Source organism: Hermetia illucens, chromosome 3, assembly GCF_905115235.1.
Source record: "Hermetia illucens chromosome 3, iHerIll2.2.curated.20191125, whole genome shotgun sequence".
NCBI classification, from domain to species: Eukaryota; Metazoa; Arthropoda; class Insecta; order Diptera; family Stratiomyidae; genus Hermetia; species Hermetia illucens.
In genome coordinates this window covers 89,572,637-89,597,975 of record NC_051851.1, presented here as the reverse complement: position 1 = coordinate 89,597,975, position 25,339 = coordinate 89,572,637, and the positions used below count along the sequence as shown (strand labels likewise).

Below are 25,339 nucleotides of genomic sequence, written 5' to 3'. Positions count from 1 at the left end.
CTCCAAGCGTAGAGAAAACCCGGGCAGGTCATGGGTGAAGTCATGAATTAGAAAGCCCGCGATTAGCTATGCTAGTGCGGTCAAGGACATTCGACTGGCCATACTACCAAAAATGTTTTCCGAGGAAATACTCATCGTGAGGAGCAGGAAAGCATCGAAGACCTTGTTGTCAGACAGATGTGCAAGGGATGGACTGCGAAACTTATGTTCACTGGGATACGCTTTCGACCAAGTCACGCACTGATGGACTGCGCGACGGAAGACACTACGGAGTGGGTTAGGACTATAGTTCCTAACTCGCCAGGCTGGGAAGGAACAGAACTGTCAACATGTGCTGGGGATGATATACCAGGAGATGATATACCATGGCAACAGTTTTTTGCCCAAAAGGCATACTTCGCAGGAGACGCCATTCAGGTTCCATCGAAACAAGTTGCTAAACTGGTGAAGTACTATGAGAAGAGAACGTTATCATTTCTCCTCGGCTGCAATGTCAACGCCCATCACAAAGTCTAGGGAACCAGCGACACCGATCGAAGAGCTGAGTACCTTCTTGAATTTATTATTAGCAATAAGTTAGAAATATATAACTTAGGGAAGAGTCCAACATTTGTGACCACCACTAGACCGGATAGCTGAGTGGTTACAGCACAAGGCTGTCGTATGGAAGGGAACGGTTTAAATCTCATTGGCGGCAGCCGGATTTGTATCGTGATTTGACCTCGGATACCGGTCGACTCAGCTGTGAATGAGTACCTGCGTCAAATTAAGGTAATAATCTAGGGTGAGCGTAATGCTGACCACATTGCCTCCTACAGTGTTCTGTAGTGTACCGTTACGGTCTTGAATGAAGTGCTCTAACACACTTCAAAGCATTGATCCAATATGGATTGTTGTGCCAACGATTATTATTACTAGACAGGAGATACTAGGTATAACTCTAGGAAGTACTTTAATGAACGGGCTGGTTGGGAATTGGAGAGTCTTGGATGAGCCCTCTATGTCTGATTACAGAATAATCAGATTCGACATTGAGGGTAACTCCGAAATAAAAAGAATAATAAGGAATCTCAGGAAAACGGATTGGAAATCCTATGTAACACACCTGAGCAACAACACGGCCCACCTTCAAGGGGGTAGTGACATCAGGAGCGAACTGGAACTGAAAGCAGTGGTGGAACACCTCAGCGTAGTCGTCATTGGTGATTATGAGGTCAGCTGTCCGGCTGAGACAGTTAAGTCATCAGGGGAAGAACCTGGCCAGAATAGGAACAGAGGTACGAAAACTCTTCAACTGCGCAAAACAAACCAGGGACTGGTGAAGGTGCAAAAGTGCACTGACTGCGTATAGCAACGCAATCAAGGAAGGAGAACCAAACAGCTTGAGGGAATTCTGTGAAGGGATCGAACAGATCACAGAAGTAACCAGGCTGTACAAAGCTGTAGCCAAAGACGAGGCAATATCCTTCTGTCTATTTGGAGAAGGAAGTTGGGACATGTACCGAGAATGTGGAGGACAGGGTACACGCGCTTCTCAGAACTCATTTCCTGGGATCCTACCCCACGGTGGCAAGTGACAATATTTTGCCTGACACCCCAACATCGAATAAAAGAAGAAGAAAGGAGAACTGGAAACTAGGTATAAAAGAGGTATACTCAGAAGCTAGGGTAAGGTGGGCAGTAGAAACTTTTAAACCACTGAAGTCACGCCGAGTAGATGGCATTTTTCCAGCAGCTATCTAGAGCCTCTTCTGACGGTAGTAAGGAGTAGCATAGCCCTCGGATATATACCAAGGGCATGGAGACGGTTAAAAGTGGTCTTTATTCCGAAAGCGGGTAAAAAGGATTCTTTTCACCCTTAAACTTTCAGACCAATTTGCCTAACATCATTCATACTCAAAACGGTGGAGAAGGTCATTGACAACTAAGTTTGAACCAAGGTTCTAAGCGTAGCCCCCTACATCAATATCAACACGCTTACCGGGCAGGACACTTAACTGAAACTGCTCTGTATCAGCTGAAGGATGTACTACGGGATGCCATAGAAACAAAAGAAATAGCACTCTATGCGTTTTTGGATATCGAAGCAGCATTCGAAAACACATCGCACACAGAGATACAAAATGCTCTGAACCGCAAGGGAGTGGAAAACACCCTGGCTTTCTGGATGGGCAAAATGCTAGAGCATGATAGAGCACCATAAGTTTGGCAACCCAAGAGCCATAAGGTTACATGACATGGAGGTGGAACGAGAAACAGAGGTCAAATATTTGGGAATCACGCTAGACCAAAAATTACTCTGGAAGACACAAATCGGAAACACTTGTCGGAAAGCCACGAGGGTTCTGATGATTTGTAGGTCCATAGCAGGAAAAAAATGGGGTTGCAACCCGAAGATACTACTTTGGCTATACACTGCAATAGTAAGGTTAATGATCACCTGCGGGGGCGGAAATCTGGGCAGGAAGAACTGAACTTAGTACACAAGCCAGAGAGTTACACAAACTTCAAAGACTGGCTTGTGAGTGTATTGTATCAGTAGCGCAATGAGGGCATGCCCAACGGCATCCCTAGAGGTCCTTCTGAGATTAACTCCTCTCCACCTGCATATACAGATAGTGCAGCAAAGAAGAGCAATATTCGGGAGTATCAGTGAGGCGGGAAGCTGTCTAAACCGAAAGAAGGTTGATATTCTTTCTAGGCGGTATCCCGAATTGCTGATACCAAAGAATCACGTGACACTTTGATAAGAAGTTCGATGCACGTTGGAATAACAAGGCAAACTGGGAGAGCGTGGCTGGGACACACGGCTTAAATCAACATCTGATTACTTGGTACACTGACGGAGGGAGCGGGTGCCGGTGTCATTGGTGCAAGGAAAATGTACTTGGAGCCAATGGGTATATTTCAGGCGAAAATATACGCACAGATATGCCTCCTTTAATCTTCATAGGAACTACAGAGGGCGAAACATTTCTATTCTCACCGACAGCCAAGCAACAATCAAGGCACTTAGGTCCAACCAAGTGAATTCTCAACTGGTATGAGAATGCCTTGAGAAACTGGATACGCTCCTCGTCCAATAAGGTCTGGATACTCTAGGGTCCAGGCCATGTTAGGTTGGAAGGCAATGAGGTGGCGACCGAACTAGCCAAGAAGGGAGCAGAGACGCCTTTACACGGGCCAGATCCGTTCTGTGGAATCGGAAACGGTTTCATGGCTATGACATTAAAAAATTAAGAGAAACGGTTGTAGGAACTATACTGGGCGGGCCTACCAGGAATGGTGTATTTCAGGGTGTTTATGGTGGTATACGAAGTCAAGTGCACAAACGATTGCTTAAACTTCACCAAAAAGAACCGGCGAATCATAGTGGAAATTCTCACTGGACGGACTCTGCCTGCAGGTTCTGTGCGAAGAATCATGAAACCTATATACACGTTCTGGGACAGTGTCCGGCACTTGTGCAAAGTAAGTCGAGGCATGTGGGAGAACACTTAATACCGAATACAAAGTTGAGAGATCTGGAAGTAGGGAATATACTAAAACTCCTAAAGCAAGCCTATAAGCTTGAGATACTATGATTAATAAATACAATATAACCAGCAAAAGGGGCACAATAGTTCTTTATGGACGCGGTGTGACTTTCCCTTAACAGAATAATAATAATACGAAATCTAGACCTAGAACTACACCTCGTTCCCAGATCTGCTCAAATGAAGTTAATAAAAGCATATGAGTATATTTTAGAAATTTGCCCGAAAGTTTATCCTAAAAGTACAAGATTTGGCTTCAGTGAGGACGTGTAGTTTGAATGACCAGCAGAATGCACCAGTCATATTTATCTTAAGTACATATATGTATGCTTTTGTGCGCTGAGTAAAGTAGAAATATGTGAAGATGCGTTCAATCAATTTGAATGGGTAACGTTTGTTTATTTAGGATAAGTACCATGTTTAGGTTTTCAATAGGTATGTAATGTACATTTTTCATTTTTATGTACGAATGAAAAACTGCATAAATATCATCCCACGCGTCCCGTCGTGAGTTCCTCCCATAATTAACACAAAACCTTATACCCGAAGCGCTCAGCATGGTTTTCGTGTTATTTGCGAAAAACCGTTGAAAAACATGCATTTTTCGATGAAAAAACGACATATTTGAACATAAATAACACGAAAACTACTATTTGTCCGAAAAATTTTCATAAAACATTATTTGCTTAGAATTGACCAATCAATTTCTGTGGTTATTTCGGAAAAAAATCCACTGTGGAAGGGGGTTGCCACACCCCCCCCGGGGGGAGGCGCATATCGCCACTATATAACTTGTGCTTCTTATACCCATCTCTACTCGCACCCCACATTTCATGTCAATCGGTCTTGACTGAAAGAGTTTGCACCCAATTTTTAGCTAAAATGACTGGACTAACAAGAAATAGTGGATTTCTCCGTTTTCGTTTTTATACGGCGTTCAAATTTACATTCCTTTTTATTAAGGTTTTGTGTGAAACGAAAACAAAATAAAATAATAGTATACTACCATATTTAAGAAATTTAAACGAAAACCCCTGTTAACTCCTTCCTAGAAGTATAAAATTTGGCACGGTAAGTAGCAAAATAATGCATAATCTTGAAAAGTTTGAGGAAAATCCAATTATTATTAACAAAGTTATAGAAGGTCAAAATTGTGTATTTCACTTGAATTTATCGCACTCTAAAACGTGTATGACGCCAATATCATATAAAGTCAACTCAAATGAAGGTGGCGATTGAGAGTTTGGAAATACATGTCATTGTCAAATTGTTGAAGTTTGGAAATGTCATTTATCAAGGAATATTTGAATTGGTATATGTAAATGGTACAACATTAATAGGAAATTTCTCACAAAAGATGAACACAAAACCTTTCCACCCGAAGCGTCCAGCTTCCGATATTCCGACTTGTTTTTATAAGTTAGCACATTTTCTTTTTGAAGTTTGTGTCAGGTACTTAACCTGCTAACCTGGATTTTTTTTTGGTAACATTTTTCTGGCAACTTTAGAATTTTATTTTTTATGTTTGTCCTTATTCATTATCCCATTTTTAAGATTTTGTTCAAAACTACCTTATTGAAATCGATCGGTTGATTCGATGCCCGGTAGTGAGTGTGATTCCATCAGGATTAAATTTGTCAGTGCCATTTACGGTCAATAAATTTTCAATTTTGGCTGAACAGGTCATTGATCACGTGGAAATAAAATAAAATAAATAAAGGTACAAAAGGTACAAATTCCACTGCCACCAGTGGGATTTGAACCGCGACCTTCCGTACGACAGCCTTGTACTCTCAGCTATCTGGACGGAGCTAACGAGTATATACACTCACTGAGCTGCAACCCGACACAATAATTACACTACTTGCAGGGTTCAAAATTGAAAAATTTTCAATTAAAATAATGTCGTTTGGGTACAGGCCCGTACTTGAAGACATTGCAGATTACGAGAAGCTAATGGCGTGTATTTCTCGGTTAAAAATGTAAAATCATTCAGAAATCAATGCTCCAAACTGCGACCCATTAAAATATTGCTATCAGAATGCATAACATGCCCTGCGGGCAATTAAAAGGACTTAAAAGCTCAGTTAAAAATTGCATGTTTGGAGGTTAAAAAAAATAATTGGAAGGAGGAAACTCCGTATTTACGTTCTCTACCTAGAAAGGGGAAATAGAACGAGTTCTCTCAGAGCGCATAAAGCTATTATGCATACACTAGTTTAATAGAACTTTTACTGCAACAAAAGGCGTGGGCTCACCCAGTGTAGAAAATGCCAAATGGCTGGGCATGGTTCCTCCTATCTCACCATTAAATGCATAACGTGCTTCGAGGACCACCAACACACCAAGTGCGAGGTAAGCGATAAAGAGCCTGAACGCATTGAATATGTTGAATGGAGGCCGAATTATATTGCCAACAACGAGGAAGGAGCGTGGGATAGTCGATTTCCAAAAATTCCTATAGCCAGGTGACTCGCAGTCAACCAATTCGAACACCGATTTGCTTTCTGCTGAGGAACTCCTGCTGCTATCACAGGCACTACAACAATTATCTAATTGTAAAAATAAGACTGAGTAATTTGATGTTTTGGTCAAATTTGGAAATTTCTTTATAATTAATATTTTTTAAATGTATTATCTGGAACGCTAGGAGATTATTCAATAAAAAATTGAATTGTTTGAATTCCTATCGACGAATGATGTAGATATTGCGTTTATTTTAGAAGCTTGGCTAAAGAGCGACAGCATTTTGACCAATCGAATTTATTTGTATACAGAGTGGACAGATTGCAATCGAAATCATGAGTTAGTACACAATTTAAGGATGTTAGTTATTGAACCTACTGGAGTCACAGCGAAACTTCAGTCAGAATTAAAAATTCATTGCCCAGAGAACTGCCTGTAGAAGCGATTGACCCTGGCGTAGAGGCGCTGACTCAAAATTAGGTGGAAGCAAATTAATGTACTTATCCAAGAAATGTTCATCATCTTTAGGAATAAAAGATAGGATATAATGTTGTGTAAGCTAAAGAAAGGCAGCAAACCCTTTTGGAACATGGTAAAAATTTTAGAAAACAAAAACAAAAATATGCCTCCTTTAAAAGGTAATAGCAAAATATACGTTACCCAAAAGGAAAAAGCGAACCATTTAGCAGACACTTTTGTTAAAAACGTTGTTGATAATAAAGAGCTTCATGATGCTACAACGGAATTAAATGTTGATAATATGTTTAGAGGATAAGAAACATAAGGAACAGCGTCCGTAAACTTCTCGTAAGCTATCTTAAGCAAACCAAAGCAGATAACGCATACAATTAATAGGATTAAACAAAGTTTTCGGCTGTTATTGATAGTATCCCCAAACTACCAAAAGATCCAGTTGTTTATTTAATGCACATTTTCAATGCATGCATCACGTTTGGTTATTACCCAACTGCTTCGAAGCCAGCAAAGATCATACCAATCCTAAAGCTTCAAAAGCCATCTCTTCTTGCAACTATTAGCAAGGTAAGGTACTGATGAAGGGCCCTAAACAAACAGACTGCCTGTTGCCGAATACTGTACATACCCATGCACGTATATAAATTGATCGTACCTATATTTTCGGTTTACTTTTGAGGCCCAGATTTCGTAGAAATGCACCGCTGTGACTTTTTCAGATTTTTCGGTTGGATAGGTTCTGAGAACGGGACCTGTTCCACTTTTTGATGGTCATATTTTGAGCCCTCACTCCCCTATGTTTAACCCGATATCTAATATGGAACCAGTCTCGAAAAGTACTAATTGAGCACTTGATACCCCACATGACCACATTTTATGAAAAAAATGTTGCACCCGCCATTCACATGTATGGGGAGCCCTCTTAATTAAAACAATTTTCATGACAATCGGTACAGCTTGTTTTGTGTAAATATAAAACCTTAAACAAGTCGGGAAACCGGAAGCTAGACGCTTCAGGTATGAAAGGTTTTGTGTATTTCTTTTATAAAGAGATTTGGGTGTAGATTTGTCCCATTAGCATGTAGCACGTAAAATATGCATACATTATGTGAAAATAGCCACTTTCAAGTGATATTGACATTCATAGTCTTGAATTTGCAGAGGAGTGCCAGATTTAACCTAGTATAATTTTGTTAGTAATAGTGCGATTTTCACCAAATTTAGCAGGATCATGCTCCATGTAACCTCCACTGTAGCCTACATTGTTGCAAAATTTTGTGATTCTAGGGTGAACTTAAGGGGGGTTTTCCTGTCAATTATTATACTAAAAATTCTAGTAATAAACTATTATTAACTTTATTTGAACAGGTATCGATATGGAGAGTATTTCAGAACCTAGGCACCATATAGTGGTAGCCCCCTGATTTTTTTCAAATTTTTTGATTTGGTAGTTCCTGAGAATGGGTTCGTTGAAAAAATGACCACTTTCAATCCTCCGCACTCCCCACCTTTTCAACAAAAGTCAAAGCTAAGACCGGCTTTGAAAAGTAGTAACCGAGACCTTTAATTTGATACCCCACATGGCTATATTTGATGAAAAAAAAATTTACACCCCCCTTTTGCATGTATGGGGACCCCCCTTTAAATTCATCCTAAAAGGATTTAATTCACGAGAGAGTTCACAGTTCCCACCATTCTACCAAATTTGGTGTCAATCACTATAACCGTCTCCGAGAAAAATGCGTGTGACGGACAGACAGACTGATAGACAGACGGACAGACAGACTTTTGAAGAAAACTTGAAAACTTGAAAAGAAAACGAAAAGTAAGCTGCTCGGTGAAATAATTAAATCGATCAAAGAAAGTCGAAGAATTTTCATTAACAACGACGGTCCCTAGTTCATCTGAGAGAGGTGGGGAAAGACTACTATAATGAGAATAGCCATGTAAAACGTAGGTGTTCTAAGTATTATTGTGTAACAATAATAAAAATCGTTGGTGCAACAATCCACATTGGATCAGGACCTTGAATTGGGTTAAAGCATTTCTTTCAGACCATAACGGTACACTATAGTACACTGTAGGAGTCAATGTGGTCAGCATTCCGCACGCCCGAAAGTATTACCCTGATTTGACTCAGGTAGTCATTCACAGCTAAGTCGACTGGTATCCGACGTCAAATCATGATACAAATTCCACTGCCACCAGTGGGATTTGAACCGCGACCTTCCGTATGATAGCCTTGTACTGTCAGCTACCTGGACGGAGCTAACGAGTATATGAAATAAATTTCACTCGGACTAACAACGACCCCGAGTGAGGTAGCAACCCTTGCAGACTCGTGCTTTAGAGTCTGCTCATCGTAAAAGGCCCCGAAATATATATACATATATAGTTGCTATCCTTTCGTGGGGTATAGAGTGTCAAACATACCTACGCGATAACGTCCACTGTTTACTGAAATACGCTTCAACTCAAAGGTTTATTTCTGTTATGTCGAATCCGATACCCTTCTGTTCCGGTATTGCGACAAATCTGGCAAAGTGCAGCGAAACACACAGGGAATTAATTGTTGTGCTGATCGAGGAGACTGAAACCACGATGATCCAATCGGAAATGTTAATGTTCGGGTCCTCATCCACGATGACGAACAACTTCAGAGGTGAAAGGAGCATTTCAGCACCGTTTGCGCCCATATAATATCCCATAAGGTTCTTCCTATTTTAGAATTGTAAATGAAATGGCTGGCCACCGTAACAACGGATGAGAAGGCAAGATAGCTGGCTTTGCCGGTCTCCCTGCTGGGCGGTTTCGTACAGCTTCCGCTCATCCGTAAACGGTGAGAATCTGAGATCTTTTCCAGTGAGGGGCGGGATAATCGTTATGATTCCCGAAAAAGTATTTGCGTGATTTTTGACGTCGCAAATATAATAGCCAAAGTTATCCTGGAACGCATCAAAGAACACCTCGACCGCTTGCTCCACAGAGAATAGGGCTGTGCAGCCATCAATTGCTTTGTTTGAAATAGTATGAGGACAGCGTACTCCAATGATACGACGTAGACAGGTGTTGACGAAGGCTTGGAGTTTTTAGGTAACAGCGGGGGTCCCATATAGCCACACGGAAAGAACAGAACAGAGTAGTCTCAAATTGATCTTGCAGCTGAGATAACTACATTTGCAGATTTTATACCAGGTAGCGAACGCAGATCTAACGCTGATAATACGTCGGACAACGTCCGATTCCATGCCACCGTCACCAAAAACCACATAAGTAAGCCTTCTGTTTATTTATTTTTGCTAGCCTAAGGAATTGGTAAGGCGACCCCCACGGCAAACCTTGTCTGATGACTGTGTAACTTCAAAAAATATGATCGGGCCATACCTACCACTTTCTAAACCACATTCTAACCGATGAACTTGTTCGAGAATTCCATGTTTTCTCTTTAAGTGACGAGATGAAATAATAATCTCATTTCTGCCCGAATGTTGTTGTGGCTTTGATAATAGCATCGAATAACTTTGATAACAAACAAACGTTTATCGGTCTATAGGGTGTGACAATCGTCGGGTTTTTATCTTCCTTCGAAATAGTCGTTAGTTACCACAACTTTTGAGAGTCCTATAACAGTTCGTCAACTTTGAAAAGAATCGGTAGCGATGATTCTTAAGAAGTGGAAGGTGGTAATTTCTGCGCCGTCAATTGTAAGATTGGTTGAAAAACGCCTTTCAAATGCTAAGCAAATATTAAACCCTTCTCGATTTTCACCCCCCGCAACAGCATTCGGATCAGTAACTCGTGCAGGATTGGCTTATTTAGTTTCTTCAACGCGACCCAAACCAAATAATTCGTGATTGGAAAGTCATCAAATTTTCAGTGAACCATTTGAGATGCTTTTGCTTCTCCTTCGTCAATATCTCTTATAGCTGTTTGCTATCTGCTGCCAAATTTTTTTTGGAAATTGGATTTCTAAGCTATTGCCATTTACGTCGCAACTCCTGTTTTTCATTTATATGCTGTTTTACCACGTAGTGTCTGTCGAAGAGGAGTGTATCATCGAAAGTTAAGCCGAGGTCTCATATTAAGCTTCCATATGATAACGGGTGGCCCCTAGGGCAGCAAGGAAACTCAGTGAGAGGGGATTTGAGAGAGTAGTACATCGTATGACACTTGGTATCATTTCGTGTTAACTGGGTTATTGTGTTAACTTGTCGAGCACCAACTAACCAGGCTGGAGAGAGTAGAGATGAAAAAAGCTTAAGGTCATCGGCTTGTTTGCTTTAACAAGAGACCGTGAATACAGGAAAGGTCGTTGATTAAAAATAAAAATAGTAATACACCCCTTGTGGTGCACCAAAGGAGATTGAGAACAAAAACGATATGCAACAATCAAAATTAACGGGGCAGGCGTTGTCAGGTTGATAGGTGACTAAGCATGTAGTCACTGAAAGTGAATGTTAGTAGAGACGAGATTGGCCGAAAGTACTGCTTAGTTACCAGAGTTATATGCTTTAGAAAAATTCGCGAAGACCACTTTTTCTTCAGCCCTCCCACTTAGGCCACTGTTTGGAATGATTTATAGAACAGCGTTTCATTTAGACTCATGGGTTTGAAGTATGAACTCCAGAGCAATATAAAATATGGTTGATGCCAGCCCATTGCCTTCTATGTCGAATCATCTTGTTAGTTCAGTTTGTGCCTTTACTTGAACACTAGACTAACACATTTTCATTCTGATGAGTCGAATCAATTTCGCTGAAAATTAAAGTTCGGCAACTATTTAGTGCAGTACTGAGGGATCGATACTGTCATACGAATCTTTGGAATCGGCAAACTTTTCCAGTACCTGTCGTTGAATTTCTGCATTGAAACTTTCTCTGCTATTCGCCAATATAATATAAAAATAATTATTTTTGACAACATTCCATAACATGTACCCAACAAAGACATCGAGTTTGTCACTGTGAAAAGGGTAAAAAACACTTTGCGTCAATTTTCCGTCCTAGTCTTTTCTGGTCAAATGGTGTTTAGTTTATAAAGCTTATTCACCATCCACACCCCCGCGTTTCTAATGCATGCTTGGCTTTGGGTGGTGGAACCGGTGCATGTGGGATCTTTGCTCCTTCATTGTACGAAAATTGGCTTATTACATTGAAATTGAAATATTGTGCCCATTGATTTTTGTTCCTGCTCGCCGGTGCCTCCGAAAATGTTCCCGACTCCATCCCAGTAAAATATAGACCTGGGCTAGAATCCTGCTATCATTCCTTCAAAGCTCATTCGTCAATAGGAACGAAATCAATCTGGTTGTACGTCGTCCCATCTGGAGAGGCCCACGCTCTCTGATGGTTTACTTCTGCTGCAAATGAATCTTACAAACCTTATTCCATACTCGGTAATTATATCGTGGAGACTATGCTCCTGAGTAGTTTCATTGTGAAGCAATTTTTCCAATTTTTGCGTTGGATTCACCGAGTACTGTCTTTACTTCCTTTCCAGGGCACTCAATCAAATAATGCCTCAAGGAGACTGTAGAATTTGTCTTTTACTGAGTCATCTTTGCTTTCGGTGAAGCACACCAATTCTTTCTTTGTTTCATTTCATGGTAGCCTAACGTATGAATGGCGCTAAATCTGCCTTCGCAATTTTGTCTAAAACCTGGGAATGCAGATTCGTCAATACCAATATCAGGTTGATATTGTTTTTTCGGTGCTGTAATATGGGAACGGCACGTAGCCTTCAAATCTTCGGTAGCACCTGTCTGCGCAATATCATCTGGATCCTCTGGTTCGACACAATATCTAACGAAGAACTGTGCAGTCGTACGGATTTAGTATCGCTTAACCTATTGATTAAAAGGCAGAAGTTGTAGTAGGCAGGTCATCCCAGGGTGGACGATGAGTGCATCATCCTTGAAACGTCTGGACTAGAACAGTTGTGGGGGAATTGAAGATTCTCAGGAAGACTTGGAAGGATGTAAGCATATTTCGGCTAACCGACAGACATGGCGTCTAGATGGAATTGACCCCCATTTAAGGAATAATGATAACGATATAAATGACTAACGCACTGGTTTGTTTCTATAGTAATAGAAGACTAGAAATTTTAACCTTCTTTAACAAAAAGCTACTGATATTGAAAAACATGAACGAATATTCTTGAGCCAGCAGTATTTTTCTTTTTCAACGGTGGTTTCAAGCTTCTAAATCAGGTGAGAATATTTATTTGTTTATAAACTCATGCACACCATCTGCGGCATTTTTGGCCATAATTAGTCACTTCTAGAGAGGCATCAACTTTTTGCCCCAAATTCATGCTTATCCTAGAGAAAATAATTGCCAAACGTGCTAGTTCTCACGGTAAACATGATCCAGCTTTATTTTCCTAAAAATTACATACAAGATTACACACAAATTACACGAAACATCGTTTCTTTGCATAAATATGTTGGGTGCCCTCCATCTGATGCTGCTGCAAGTGGGAAGATGTGCCAACAACGACGACAAGGTAGAATGCAATTTTCACGTTTCCTGGCAGGAAAATTTCATATTTGACGGATAGAGCGGAGCAGGAAAATAGAATAAATATATGTGCATACATAAAAATTGTAAATTGTTGCAAATGGAGTTACTAGGTCTCTGGGATTAGGATGGAAGTGATGAAAGATGTGTTTGTACCAGCCACGAGAGCTTCCTCGCGCAAGAAATTCATGCAATACTTATTATATTTAGGAAAGCAAAGGTTCTAGAATGTAACCTTCCATCCATTAGTTTGGTTCCGGGTTGAAGCTTCAAACACAATTTGTGATTCAGCTCAAGTGTGAATGCAGGGTTTGCAGTTTGGAATATGAATGTTTTGAAATCAATAGGACGAAGCAAATAAGTTTATGCTGGTGAACTGGTTCCATATTGAAATTCATGTAGTTAACTAATCAACAATTGTTCCCTTTCCACTAATTTGCCCTAACGAATAAATCTCTCCGGAGAACAGCTCTCCGTTGCAATAATTCACAGGAAACACTAGGCCCTTGCAAATTTATTCAAAACTGATTACATAATAGGCATCAGCATAAATTAGGCAACGCTTCCCGCCCATAATATATTTCCCCCATTAAAGTCTTACCTCTTTATTGGTGTATACGGTTACATCCGGATTTCGGACAGCCTCTCCATCCAACAGCCAGAGCACTTTGGCAGGCGGATACGAACCCCACGTTTCACATCGAACCGGAACTGCTTGTCCGGCTGTTAACAGGTCATTTGCTGTAACGATTTTTGCTCGGAGAGGCTTCACTGCAGGAGCAGAACCGAGAACGGAAAAAGTACAAGGATAATTTGCATTTTACTTTCATGACATCCAAGCCCCCATACGTAATTACCCCGATACTCACAGTGAACTTGTAACGTGACCGTCTTAGTAACAGCCGGAATTAATTTTGATCCCTGAGCTCTGCATTCCAGCTTGGAGCCGAAAAATTCACGTGTCACGGTGCCAATGAAGAGAGGACTCACGACGGCCGCGACACCCTCGTCTATTGAGTGCTGGCTTTTCCCGAAGATCTCAACTCCATCTCGCCACCACGTCACCTTCGGAAGGGGCCGTCCTGTAACGGAAGAATAAAAGAAGAACAATTTAATATTGGAATATTTTTTGAGAAACTTTTACAGACATGGGAAGTCTACGTGGTTCGCCCTTGGTCTTGTTCGGCTTCCCGTGGAAAATGGAAAATATTTTTAAATCGCTGAAAATTCAAAGGAATTAGGCTGAATCAAGTCTACGTCGACGGCAAATACTCTTGAATTTTTTATAGGAGAAAATATTGGATTGCGAGGAAAATTCAAAGGTATGGTCCCCATTTGTACGAAAAAGTCCATTAAGACGACGCCGCAAATGTTCCAGCAACAAAAATTGAAATTCTGGCGGTAAGACAAAAGTAAATAAAGAAGAGTTGCTCGGGACGACGGATATCATCCAGAGCTCGTCGGGTTAAATTGTAAAATTTATCGTATGCCAGAATATATAGTCAAATATATGAATTTCGAAAATAAAAGCAAAAATATTTGGGATCCAATTTCCCGGTCCGCCTGTCATTAAGCCTCCGGGACTTTCGAATGGAAATTTTTCGAATGATGGCCGCCCAAAATTTACATTACGGCTACAAGCAGAATAATTGCTACAAAATTTCACCGATGACATGATGTAAAGCGAAATTTTAAATTGGGAAATAATGAATGAATGAAACACGTTTAAATGTGAACGAGGCAAATTCAGGAAGGACATTTTTGAATAAAATAGTACGTGAATTATGAATTTCACCTGTAGTGAATGAAGTTTCTGCACTTAAATATTCTAAATAGCTCAGAAATATCTACGCTTCCTGGGGAATGGTTGGGCCAAAAACCGCTGGTTTTTCTGAAGTAATATCTGATATCATGGCGCAGCTGCTACAGGAGCAATTGTGTTGTACTGTTGACGTGGGAAGTATCTTTCCTATGGAGAAGATAGATTACAAGAACGTTCTTTGCCAAATGGGAGCTACCAGGACTCGCTGAAGTTCGACTTCCTTGAAATGTGCTTCAGCGATACACGCCGCCAGAGATTTATCTTCACGGCAGTTCGGTTTTAGAGGAGGGAGAGTCACAATTGATGCTGCCATACAAGTTGTGGATGCCGTCTGACGAGCGGAGGCATATAGCCGCCGAACTCAATGGGTGGTACTCCTCATAACGCTTGACGTCAGAAACGCCATTAATTCTGTAAGATGGAAAAAAATTCTCTCTTACGGTTATTGACGGACTATCTGAGGAATCTGAGGAACTCTACTCTATGAAACGCTAGAGGGTGAGAGAAGGATGGAGGTCACGTAAGGTGTAGCACGGGGATCCATCCTGCCTAAACTCGACATGCCAGAAAAGTCGCGACTGAACGATTATGCAGATGATGTTGCGGCGCTTGTTGCTGGACGCATTGTCGAACAGGCGCAAAGCAGACTTGATGAAGACTTGATGCGACGGGTAAGTGGATGGATGACTACTCATAGTTTCATCCTGACTAAAAAGAGAATTCCGACCCTGCATCCCATATCGTACGGCGAGTGAATAATTGAGTCAAAACCAGCGGTAAAGTATCCCCGGCTGATCCTTGACTCAAAGGTGAACTTTTTGAGCAAATGAAAGCAACAACGACGAGCCCAATGCTGTCCACATTGCCTCCTACAGTGTACTATAGTGTACCGCTACGATCTTGAATGAAGTGCTTTAACACACTTCAAGGCCTTGATCCAATATGGATTGTTCAGCCAACGATTATTATTATTAGTATTATTGTTATTGAAGAAACATGGACCAACGCTGCAGCTGGAGTTTAGAGAGGTTAAGTAGACTAATGGCAAATATTAGGGGTCCTACGTCTATCAGTGGACGTCTCCTGATGAATTCAACGCAATCTGTCCTGCTTTACGGTATGAGAGGTATGGGCTGATGCTCTTGGCGAGGGGGTGTATTGTAAGCATCTCGCGCAAGCACAGAGACGGGAGTTTTGCGGGTGGTGTCTGCGTACCGCACTGTCTCTCAACCGGCCGTGATGGTGATCTCGGGAGTTATTCCCGTTGCCCTTTTTGCTAAGGAGCGTCAGGCCATGTACAAACGCAAGGGAGAAGAGCCAAGGGAGGTGGTTACTCGTGAAGAACTGCAATGTATCCTAGAGGAGTGACAACTTTCTTGGCAAAATGTAACTAGAGGCAAATAGACTGCGTGGCTCATCAGCAACTTAGGTTCGTGGCTGAATCGGAAGCATTGTGAGACTGACTATTTCCTTATCCAGTTCTTAAGTGGGCATGGAAGTCTTAAGTCAAGATTGGCAAGACTCGAGCTCTGGATTGTGTGTTTTGCAATGGGGTTATGGACGACGCCCATCATACCTTGTTTTCTTGTGGAAAGTGGGATGGAATTCGTGAGCAGCCCTATTTGAACAGAGGAAATTTCTCTCCAGACAATACTGTCGAGGAGATGCTGTGGAGTGCTGGCAGATGGAGCCGTGTTGTCCATTACGTTTGGGTCTTTCTCGTCGCTAAGAAGATAGAGCTCGACCGGTGGAGGAGCTGGATGGCAGAGGGTTCCTTGAACTGACAGTTCTCTTCCTCCTCTCTCCTCCCGTTGATGAAAGGAATTCCCTGATTTGGAGGCTCCGTAAGGCGGGAGAGTTCGGGAACTAGCCCGAAGTAATGTGACAAGCGGTTCCAGGCTTGTTCTCTAACGGTGGGTAGATGTTTAATTGGTAGTCCGACGAAGTACCGAACCGGGAGTCCAATACACTGTGCGTACATGTATTCACCTACCCTATCCAAAAAAAATCATCGGTTCAACTCTCTCATTGCATCTCATTCACGGCATGCCTGCCGGCCAAATAAAGACTATTCAGACGTAATTGATAGGCCCAACTGTAGTACACATTGTACAAAGGGCTTCTCTGGAGTAACGCATTCAATACGAAACTGACCCGTTAATTGTTGCTCAGGTTTGGCAGACATCCTGAACCACCTTTTACATTTTCTGGCCAATATTTGTCGCGAATTGTGCCTGCTACTTAACTGAATGTAACGTAATGTTTTAGAATAAAATTTTTAAAATCACCTCTGGGCAATGTGATGGGGTGTTTTTTTTTTCCTGGACCGCTAGAACTATCTCGAAGTCTTGCAATCATCTCTCAATATTTGGTTCCAGCTCACGAGTATCGTTGAACATATTAGAGAACTTGATTTAGACAAATACTGCCCCTTTATTAGAATTTTTATTTGGTGTTAAAGGCTTCTCTCTGAAGTAATCGGCCACGTTCTAGTTCAGCAGCACTTGAATATTCACTGCTTTGAAAAGAACTACTCGAGCGTTACTTCTATTTGCTGCAGTATGCTATGACTTTTATTTTTTGGAAAGGGTAGAAAACCTTTCAATTAGGTTGTTTCTTTTATGTTAGTAGTCTTCAACGTAAATGAGTTGTTTTCGCAGCCTTTACTTTTTGGCTACTGGGCGGAATTTTCTCGAATTCACGTTGGGCCTTCCCACTAAAGTTTATTCCTTAGTAAATCTTGGGGGAAGCCTCCACAGTGGGTTGGCGCACGCTTCCATGGCCTGACGTCGGATTTAGTCTGTATTTGGTTTATACAATCTGCTCTAAAGATTTTCCATTTCAAAGGTTTATTTTTAATCGTCTGTAATAGGATTTTAGAGTCGGTCTAGTTTGACGTAAGACCAACGATATGTTTCCTAATATCACATTACCGAGCGCGATCCAAAGATTACCAAACATTACATCACCAAACATTACAATATCACCGCATTACCGCATTATCTAACATTACCACATCACAAAAGTGATATTGTAACATGATATCATATTTCCGGCGATCACCTATCATTAACACTTTTCGTAGTACAAGGCAGTTGCCGAGGCCGATTGCGGGCTTGTTTTGAACTGTCTTTAGGATAAAAAATGATTTCGGGTGAATATGAATATGAGAGTGCAGGTTGCAGGGCTTTAAGTAATTGATTTGTAATATTATGAATGGAAATGAATGTCGGTTGCTAGTTGATGGGTGTATGGCGTAGATTTACATAATATTTCCTTAAACAAGCACCTGAATCCACTATCATTTGCTGATGCCAACTCACGATTGCGAATCTGTTCTTTCGACTGGTTTTGTTGTGAAAAGATGATTGCGATTGTGTGTGATAGACAAACTTTTGATTATGCCAAGCAAAGATAAATTCTAAGCGAAGTACTGCTTTCAAAAATTATGTATTTGACGGTTTCGATCGCAGGCCTGAGGCGATCTCATTAGACGCTACCTCAGTGCATCTACCTTGCGACGCAGCGTGACCAAAAGCAGCTACAGGAGGCATTTAGATTTTTTTCATTAAATTTAAAACCCGACAAGAGTGTGAATTATATCAATCGAAACCACCTGATTTGCACCCAGACTGGTTTCAGCTAATCAAGTATAATAGCATTGCCTGTTCTTTGCATGTGAAAATATTGTACTATTTATTATTTCATTTTTATTTTATTTTCGGCGCTGTCGTACATTTTACGCTATCAATGTGATAAATGCAGGCCGAATTATATATATATAGTAACTAATATTTCGCATTATCAGAAGGCTAGCGTTAATATTTAATGTTGGTGATATAGCATCATTTGTGCGGTTAGAGTAATAAAAGGTGACGTTTGTGATATTAGCTTGCTAGCACGTCTACCTTTTCTGTCCGTTTTGGAACAGCCAGTACTTTTAACGCTCGAAAACTTCCAGTTAAAAACGTTTCTCGCTTCGGCATCTCGGAACCTGATTCCACCAACGGTCTCCCATAGCTTTCGTGACTGAGTATAGAATTTTTCGTGTGCCACGCTAGAGGACGTTATGCTTATTTTAGAGGGAAAAGTAAACGGCATTTTTACGTGTGGAGTTCACGGTTCGCAAAACTAGGATTATTAAAAAGTATTCAGTGGTAAATTTTTGGGGGTTTGGTTAATTTTTTTTTTAATTTTTTTTGTTTGTGCTTACGTGTTCTTTAATGTATACGCCCGATTATTAAATTAATTATTAATTTCAAAGAATTTTATTGGACAGGTTTTGAATTATGGTGGCATCCCACATGCAGTCGCGAGGAATATGAATTTAAAAATTAAAGTGTGATTATCTACAATAAACTTTCAACTGACCTTAAACCAGTTAAAAGGAGACATAAGGCCTTGGTCTCAATTCTCGCTCTTTTAGCGAAGCGTCTCTCAGGCTGATAAATTTGCGCTAACGGCACCGAACTTGATTTCATTTGACAGGGTTAGGGCTGCATTCTTCGTGTAGAGGATGGGTCATACTTGTGGCTACGTCTTGAAATGAAATCCACTATTTCAGGATTTCGGGCGAATGGGTCTCCCAGAAACCAAAAACGGTGGACAGAATGGAGTAGACGGAAAAGAACGAGGGTGTGTTTCGTCGGGCTAACTGTGCTAGTTAGTCCATACAGGAGGTTAGATAGGCCGCCTAGGTTTATCCTAGATGGAAAATAATTGTTACGAAGCATTGGACTAAACTGACAACAAAATGATGCACTCGGTATAGGAAAAGGACAACATGTTGACCTGTCCTCTCCGGGGTGGCACAGGCCATACTGTAGACGTGCCGATTTCTAGGCATGGTTCAGACCGCGGGCGTAATGTAGTCATTGCGACATTATGATTTTGTACTCATTGACGACATCCCCCAGAGTAAAGGGTTCTGGGTCGTAGGATCATAGAGCGGCATGAGCGTACCCACGGGCTGGCAGGCGGGGCTAAACACTATTTAGCAGTTGCTAACTCAAAAGGCTGACTATATGTGCAAGGTATATGAAAATTTGGCCCTGGTTCTGCATGACTCAATCATAAAGACTTTTGGACCAGAACAAACACATAGGATATTACGACTGCTTGCATGAGGCTCTTGCCTATAGGTAATTATATCGGTAGACTCCGCATACCTTGCGATTCGGACGGCCGAAATTGCGGAAAGGAGAGAAAAGTACTTGTTTTGCAAATGCCTTGTTCTAGCTGTGGCTAGGGTACGGACAGTATGTAAACAAATCTTTATGGGCTTTACAGTAGGACTCTATCTGCGGGGGAGTTGCTATCCCTTATAAATGCTACGGGCTGGGCTGTAAAAATCTGAGCTGGTTGGATTCTACCATTACCCTTCCTACAGCAAGTATGGTGTTAGGAGTTTGTGCTATCAAAACGGGCGCCACAGCGTGAATTGAGCCACACGGAGCAGTCGCTGTTACCTACAAACTTAGGTAGGGACCTACAAATTATACAAGCTCCAGTATTATTACCACTGTCATAGGCCACTTAAAGCCAATGTTGAATGTCTGCATCACATTAAAATGGATAATCTGACATACTAAAGCTCCCTTTAAATTAGCGGAACATGTCCTGTAAACTGCTAACTACTATTCTAGCACCTCACTCAACTCAATAAATAAAACGATAAAATGGTGCTCGTTTGCCAAACTTGCTTGTTTAAAATTGACAACCTTCGCGGCAGAATACTTTCTAACTCTCTTAAGTTATCCATATGGTAAATTAAACCTACCACTAATAACTTTAATCGAAAAATTACTTACTCCCATATTCAGTGACACCACATCCTCAACGTTCCCCTAGTCTTAAGCTCTGTTTATACTTACAATCGCGCAGCGTGTCCGGCATATATCAGAGACAAAAGTATTGTAGCATATGTTCATTATACTCTCATATTTACAAGTACTAAGCGTATCGTATCCAGCAATTCACGTGTGCTGTGCAGCGTCTACCTTACGCATTCTGCTTGCATATATGAATACTCGTGTGTCTGACACGCTACGTGCTGGTGAGTATAAATAGAGCTTTAGTCGTTTTGATGCCTTTATTCGTTTTCACTGAACGACGGCTTTCTATCGTCTATCACACAGATGTATGTGGCACAGCGAAATCTCGAGTTAAAGTAAGTGATTCGAAATTTCCACTTACGTTAACCCCTACCCTGATAAAGCAGCTTAGTGCCGCTTCAGAATAGCTTCATTGAATTTCACTGAACTCCTCAAATTTTATCCAGGCGAAGATTCAATTGGCAAACGTTTTCCACCTAAAGTTCAACCTCAACTGTGGTAGCTCAGAATTGTAGATACATTCAATTCCCGGATAATGGTACAATTATGTATATCATTGAGTATATTTCTGCTGATACTCAATTTTCTGATAAATGTCCCGAGAATCGATTCCTTCTACTTCGATTTGCGTTGTCGCTCTTATGGTTTCATACATACGTGTGTATACATATATATATATATGCGCGTGTAATATACCACTCATATTCTTTTATGAACATGGACCCGTGGACATTTTTGAAATGCAATGCTGAATAGACTTCATTTTTCATGAAAATCATTCTGTGAAAAACGATGAGAATTAATTCCTGTGTATTCATTTCAAATAATTTCTTTCTGAGTTAGAAAACTCTAAAGCTAATTTTAGCATGCTCCTATATTTCCTCTAATTTGTTTTTCTTCCAGTCTTTCGTAGGTGGCTTCTTTACCACGGTCCGAAAATGAAATTCATTTGAAATTTCGGCTTTGATTTTGATAAATCCTTGAGAAATTCAAAATTATCCTCTCATATATTAGATTTTTGTTGAATTATATTTTCTACCAGGAAGCTCTCCTTGCCTTCTCTCTGCAAGGAGAATTGGCTGTGGAGGATGTAGGCTGACGATCTTCCCACATCAGTTTATTTGTGTTAAGTGGATAAGACGGCTCTCTAGTGAGTTTCCAATACAGGTAAGTCTGCAATAACACAGAAATTCGGATTACTTTCGCTTTCAAATTTCTGATATGCTAAATCGAAATTGAGAATATCTCCTGCTGAATATATAGCAACGCCAACTGCCTACAAACTTGAACCATTCGAGAATATCTGACTAGAAGACGGAACCAACTAATATCATCAGATAAATAATTACTAATAAATTGTGTTCTACTTTACCTAAACAGGACCCTCTTTCCTAATATCTCTATGGAATCGTGGTACAATCTTACAGAGCCGCACACATAATATCGAAAGTATGGCAAAAGATGGTTGCAAAAAGGTAAAGACCAGCGTGAAAACCGATATTTTCAATTTTGACTCTGGGACACGTACTGCTGTGGCGCGGCAGGATCTGCAGCATTCGAAATTTATTTCGAATGTTGCGGATGCGGACGGGTAGATGGCGCGAAACTCTCCACTCGCTCATTTTCGGAACGCACCCGGGGAGTGGAGAATTAATTTAATTTATTGCGGTGGAAAAATGCCGTTGGTTGGGACAGTAAGGACCGCATGGAAATAAGCCGGTCTCTTCTGTTCCCAACCGCGGCGGCGAACACACGAAACACAAAGATCCCAGTTGGAATACCTAATTCAGAAAGTGATTAAAGTATTGTGATAAAGTTAATCTTTTTGTGTTTTAAATAAATTAATTTAATTTATTGCTAAATTGGTGACCCCGTTACTGGACCCGCAAACGCAAACAATGCAAACTATAATTCGGCCTGTGTTGACCACAAATGTGATAAACGGATTAACGACGCTCCCGCAAAATCTAACTCTGCTCCATCGGCCTGGTCAGAAAAAACCACAGCTAACGCAAGTGCAAAACAGTCAACCAGTTGTCCAGCAACAGCAAACAATACAACGAATTATCATCCAGCAGCACAAAGATCAGCAGACAATTATAACTCAACAACAGCAGCAAACGGCCGTCCCCAGCACCGCCAACGCCGCAGCTACAGCCCGACGAATTCGAACCAGCGCCGCCGTCGAGGAGGACCCCAGCTTGGCTTGAAAGTAGCACACGCAAGGACAACTAGTTATATCCATTTCAAATTTATTTAATTGCATCATTTATTATATCAAGTGAAATTATTATTATCTCATGTCTATACTCATTTTATATCCATATCAAATTTAATTGTTATCATTAGTTGTGCAATATTCGCACTAATTGTTAATTATATTAAAAGTTAAAATTGTGATAATAATAATCAAAAATCGCTGCAAGATACGGCGTTGAAGTGTTCGCATCGTGGGTTCTCCATTTCTTTGGTGTTGTTTTGGTCTGCGCTGGAGAGCGTCCGCTTCGGTCGTAATTTTCTCTGTCCGTGCGTGCATTTGTGGGTGCGGCCTGCCGTGTCGGAGTAAAATTCACCGCGTTTCGTTTTAAATTCACCGCGTCTGCATTACAACTCGTACTTTTCGCGAAACAAGATGTCGTTTGATGACAAAGACGCGGCAGGCCCATCGGACCCGCAAGTGACCGCCCTCGCCGTACGCGTTCCTCCGTTTTGGCGGCGGAACCCCGAGCTGTGGTTCGTGCATTTGGAAGCACAGTTCCAAATGTCCGGCATCACATCGGACGCGACCCGCTTCAACTACGCAGTGGTCGGCCTGGACGAGGAGTCCATACTTCTGGTGTCCGACGTAGTGAAGTCGGCATCGTACTCGCAGCTCAAGAGCGAGTTGATCAGGCGCCTGTTGGCAAGCGAGTCGGCAAAATTAGACCACTTGCTGGCGAGTTTAACGTTGGGTGATCGAACTCCCAGCCAATTGCTTCGTGAAATGAGGCAATTGGGTGGGAGCAAGATCGGCGACGATCTGATCGAGTCGCTCTGGCTGCGTCGGCTCCCGGAGGGCACCCGGGCGATCCTAGCCTGCGTCTCCGGTTCCTAGGAGGAACTTGCAGCGACGGCCGACCAGGTACAGGAGGTGTACGTTCGCCCAACCATAGCGGCCGTTCAACCACCTAGGCAAGATGCACCCCTAGCCGTTTTTGTTGATGCCTCTGACATCGCAGTAGGTGCTGCCCTTCACCAAAAGGTGGATCAAATTTGGCAGCCGTTGAGCTTCTTCTCGAAACTGTTGAATCCCGCTCAACGGAACTACAGCACCTAAGATCGCGAACTGCTCGCCGCGTACTTGTCCATCAAATACTTCCGTTTCTCCCTAGAAGGCAGGCCGTTCACAGTGTTCACGGACCATAAGCCTCTCACTTTTGCGTTAAAACAAAAGCCCGACAAAGCGCCCCCCGTCAGCTTCGACACCTGAGCTTCATAAGCCAGTTTACGTCAGACATCCAGCACGTGTCCGGCAAGGACAACATAGTTGCTGACGCTTTGTCTCGTGTCTCCGAGGTTAACATCCCCGCCTCACTCGATTTCTCGGCTATTGCCAAGGCGCAAGTGGATGACGCAGCACTTCAGAGCCTCAAGTCCAACCCCAAATACAAATTTCGGGAGTTGCCCATCTTCGGCTCAAACCTCTCGCTCTGCTGCGAAGACTCGGAAAAGGGACCTCGGCCATACATTCCGGCCACATTTCGCAAGGAAGTGTTCCACGCAGTTCACGACTTGGCGCATCCCGGCAACAGTCACCGGAAAATACTTCTGGCCCTTCATGAACAAGGATATCAATTCCTGGGCCAGAGAGTGCATCGCATGCCAAAAGTGTAAAGTCTCCAGGCATGTAAGGAAAGAAGTGGGCTCATTCCCCCGCACTACCAAGCGTTTCCACACGATACACCTCGACATAATAGGGCCTTTGCGAGACTCGCACGGTTACAAGTATTGCCTCACAATCATCGACAGGTTCACGCGGTGGCCTGAGGCAATACCTCTGAAAGACATTACGGCGCAATCTTGTGCCGAAGCCCTCTGCCGAGAGTGGATACCTCGCTTTGGCGTCCCTGCAGTGGTCATCACTGACCAGGGAATGCAATTTGAATCCACCCTTTTCTCCGAGTTAGGCAAACTCCTGGGTTTTAAACGCCAGCGGACTACTGCATACCACCCGCAATCCAATGGGATGCTAGAACGTTGGCACCGGACGCTGAAAGCCGCCATTATGGCACGCGACAACTCGTCCTGGACTCAAGTCTTGCCTCTCGTCCTACTCGGCCTTCGTACAACCCGCCGAGAGGAATTTGCTGCCAGCCCCGCAGAGCTGGTATACGGGGAGAACCCAAGACTCCCAAGCGATCCGGTCTTCGACAAGAGATCGGGTCTCACGGAGTCGGGGTTGGTGCGTCTGCTGAGGGACAATCTCCGACGCATCAAAGCGCCACCACCCACTCGACACTCGTCCATACCTGCTTGTTCGCCCAAGGAACTGGACACATGCACGCACGTGCTGATCAGGACGGATGCCGTCCGGAAGCCGCTGCAGCCTCCATAAGAGGGCCCGTACCGCGTTCTCGAGAGGGGAGAGCATTTCTTCCAGCTCGAGATCGGTGGTCACAAAAAGGCGGTCTCTTTGTCCAGGCTGAA

The 25,339-nt window shown here is 42.2% G+C and overlaps 1 protein-coding gene across 3 annotated transcripts in view; it reads right to left on the bottom strand.

Annotated features, from left to right (window-relative positions):
- LOC119652334 (hemicentin-1) overlaps nucleotides 1-25,339 on the bottom strand; it is a 447,036-nt gene that overhangs the window by 153,183 nt on the left and 268,514 nt on the right. For all 3 annotated transcript variants that reach the window (XM_038056346.1, XM_038056348.1, XM_038056347.1), the window contains 2 exons: nucleotides 13,867-14,079; nucleotides 13,599-13,768 (listed from right to left, as the gene is read on the bottom strand). In XM_038056346.1, coding sequence (XP_037912274.1) covers nucleotides 13,599-13,768; nucleotides 13,867-14,079 — 383 coding nt within the window. The remainder of the gene's footprint in view (nucleotides 1-13,598; nucleotides 13,769-13,866; nucleotides 14,080-25,339) is intronic.